The 2,430-nt window shown below is 47.5% G+C and overlaps 1 protein-coding gene across 1 annotated transcript in view; it reads left to right on the top strand.

The window, feature by feature from the left end:
* The window catches only part of LIG3 (DNA ligase 3), a 14,693-nt gene that overhangs the window by 2,615 nt on the left and 9,648 nt on the right, over positions 1-2,430 (top strand). The window contains 5 exon segments of the mRNA XM_031060676.1: position 1; positions 3-53; positions 959-1,125; positions 1,766-1,843; positions 1,937-2,105. The exon segment at position 1 is cut by the window's left edge and continues 112 nt beyond it. Of these exon segments, the coding sequence (XP_030916536.1) occupies position 1; positions 3-53; positions 959-1,125; positions 1,766-1,843; positions 1,937-2,105 (466 nt within the window).

Genomic DNA, 2,430 nt, shown 5'->3' with positions numbered 1-2,430 from the left:
TCAGCAGGATTTTTAACTGCAACCAGGAAGAAATGATCCGGGACCTGGAGCAGGTGAGTGCAGACAGCTGCTCTCCTAATTTCTACTGTTCAGCTCTTTGCTTATGGAAATTCTGTAATGCTTTAGGTTTTTTACTCCTTTGCTTGACTGTTAGAATGGGAGCTGGTGATGGTGATTTATTTTGGTTTTCCTTGGCTTTAGCAGTTTTCATAGCATTTTCTGCCATCTGGAACCTGTAGAAAATCATGTTTAAATGGAAAGCAGGATAAGAATTCACCTGGCAAAGCTTTAGAAAGCAAGACTAAAATTATCTAGGCGAGGTGGGCTGCATCTGTCTGTCTAAACTTCTTTGTCTGGCACATTGCTACAGAACTGAGTTACATTACTCTTTTTGTACCATCACACATCAAAACCTGGGGTTCAATTAACAGACCTGTCACTGACAGCTGCAGTTGGTTATTACAATTAAGCTGCTACAATTGCAGGTGCTCAGTTGTGCACTGAGTCCTTGTGCACAGGAGCTGATGATTGACTGTGCACCCTGTGATTCACTGCAAGGTGCAGAAAAGGGGTGAATTAGATAATAATGGTAATTTTTTCATCTCTGTTCATTGCCTTGCTGTGTACTGCCTTCTAGTGACATCACTAGCCTGTCCCATGTCCTTGGATTTACAAGTGGATTTATCCCGAGGAAATAAAGAGTCTGTGCTGCTGCAGCAGTGAAAAATAGAGCCATGAGATGATGCTGGTACTCTTAATTACCTTTCTTGGCAAATTAAACAGCTGAGCAGCTTTACGTGTCGTGGCAGCTTCCTTAAGTGTTTGATTCCAATTTCTTTGTGCAATCCCAGCCTCACTCCTGTCCTTTATCCTGATGGAACCATGCAGAATCCCCAGTGGCACCCCCATTCTCTGGCCGTGCCTCTCATCCACACCCTGGTTTTGTTTTTGGAGACAGGGAGATGTTTCTGAGACCATCCGGATTTTCTTCGAGCAGAGCAAGACCTGTCCTCCAGCAGCCAAGAGCCTCCTGACCATCCAGGAGGTGGATGAGTTCCTCATGCAGCTGTCCAAGCTCACCAAGGAGGATGACCAGCAGAGTGTCCTGCAGCAGATCAGTCGCAGGTGAGGGAAGGAATCAGCCTCTGAAGGTTTGCTCAAGCACTGGAGTGGTTCTCTTCAAGCTTGAGTGGTTCTCTTCAAGCTGGGGTGGGTGAAAAATGAATCATGAGCCACTGAAACTGAACTTAATTAGCACCTGTAAGCTGCTGTTAGTGGTGTGATTGAGACACCTTGACAGCAGTGGAGAGCTTTTACGGCTCTTGTTCATGCTAGAGAACTTTGTCCCTGCCTGTCAGGACATTTCAATCAAACAAATGATTTGCAGCAACACCCTAATGGTGCTTAGCTGTTAATTAAGTTGCTGTTCTTAAGCATGTTGGGAAAAGCCTTCAAGTAATCTAGACAAAGATTTTTGGTCTGGCTCTCAGTTTGTGTTGATCTGAGGCTTAGGATTTTCTGATAAGTTACTCTCCATGCATTAAGTAAGTAAATTTTGGAAGGTACATCAACACTGAGGCAGAGTTAATGTTGACATCAAGATGCTGGAAAGCTTTTTGGATATTCCCATGTGTCTCTGAGGTGTCACTATTGATTGGTTAAACCCTCTGCAAAGGGAGGGCCTTTTTTTAAGGAGACCTGGATGAGTTTCTTCTTTTCAGCTGAAAGTTCAGTTCACACCTTTACTGAATCTTCTCTTCTTCAGGTGTACAGGCAATGACCTGAAGTGCATCATCAGGCTAATTAAGCATGACTTGAAAATGAATGCTGGAGCAAAGCATGTGTAAGTGACAGGAACCCAGAAGTGCTCATTTCCTGAGGCAGCAGCAGCAGCCCTGAGGCTGGTCCATGCTCCCCCTCTCTCCATGCTTTGCAGGTTGGACGCTCTGGATCCCAACGCCTACGAGGCGTTCAAGGCCTCGAGGAACCTGCAGGACGTGGTGGAGAGGGTGCTGCAGAACCAGCAGGAGGCAGAGAAGGTGCCAGGGCTGAAGAAGACCCTGAGTGTGCAGGCCTCACTCATGACCCCAGTGCAGCCCATGCTGGTAGGTTGGGCCCCTCCTGGCAGCCAGGCAGGGACAGAGACCCCACCTGGGAGGGGCAGAGCCAGGGCGGTGGCTGTGCAGTGTGGGCTGACTCTGTGCAGAGCTCAGGGTTGTTTAACCCCCACCTGGGAGGCTCAGGAGCAGGGCAGTGGTTGTGCAGTGCGGGCTGGCCCTGCAGGGCTCAGGGTTGTTTAATGCCAGTTTAGAAAGCATCTCCTACCACCAGGCCAAGTATTCAATACACTCAGTAACTGCCAAGCTAAAACCTTCCCTTGCTCTCAGTCTCTTGTATTTGTTTGCTGTCATTGCAGAAGTTGATCCTTTC

The sequence above is a fragment of the Geospiza fortis genome, unplaced genomic scaffold, assembly GCF_000277835.1.
Source record: "Geospiza fortis unplaced genomic scaffold, GeoFor_1.0 scaffold425, whole genome shotgun sequence".
Classification (NCBI taxonomy): domain Eukaryota; kingdom Metazoa; phylum Chordata; class Aves; order Passeriformes; family Thraupidae; genus Geospiza; species Geospiza fortis.
The sequence above is the reverse complement of the archived record's forward strand: the minus strand, read 5'-3'. Positions and strand labels throughout refer to the sequence as shown.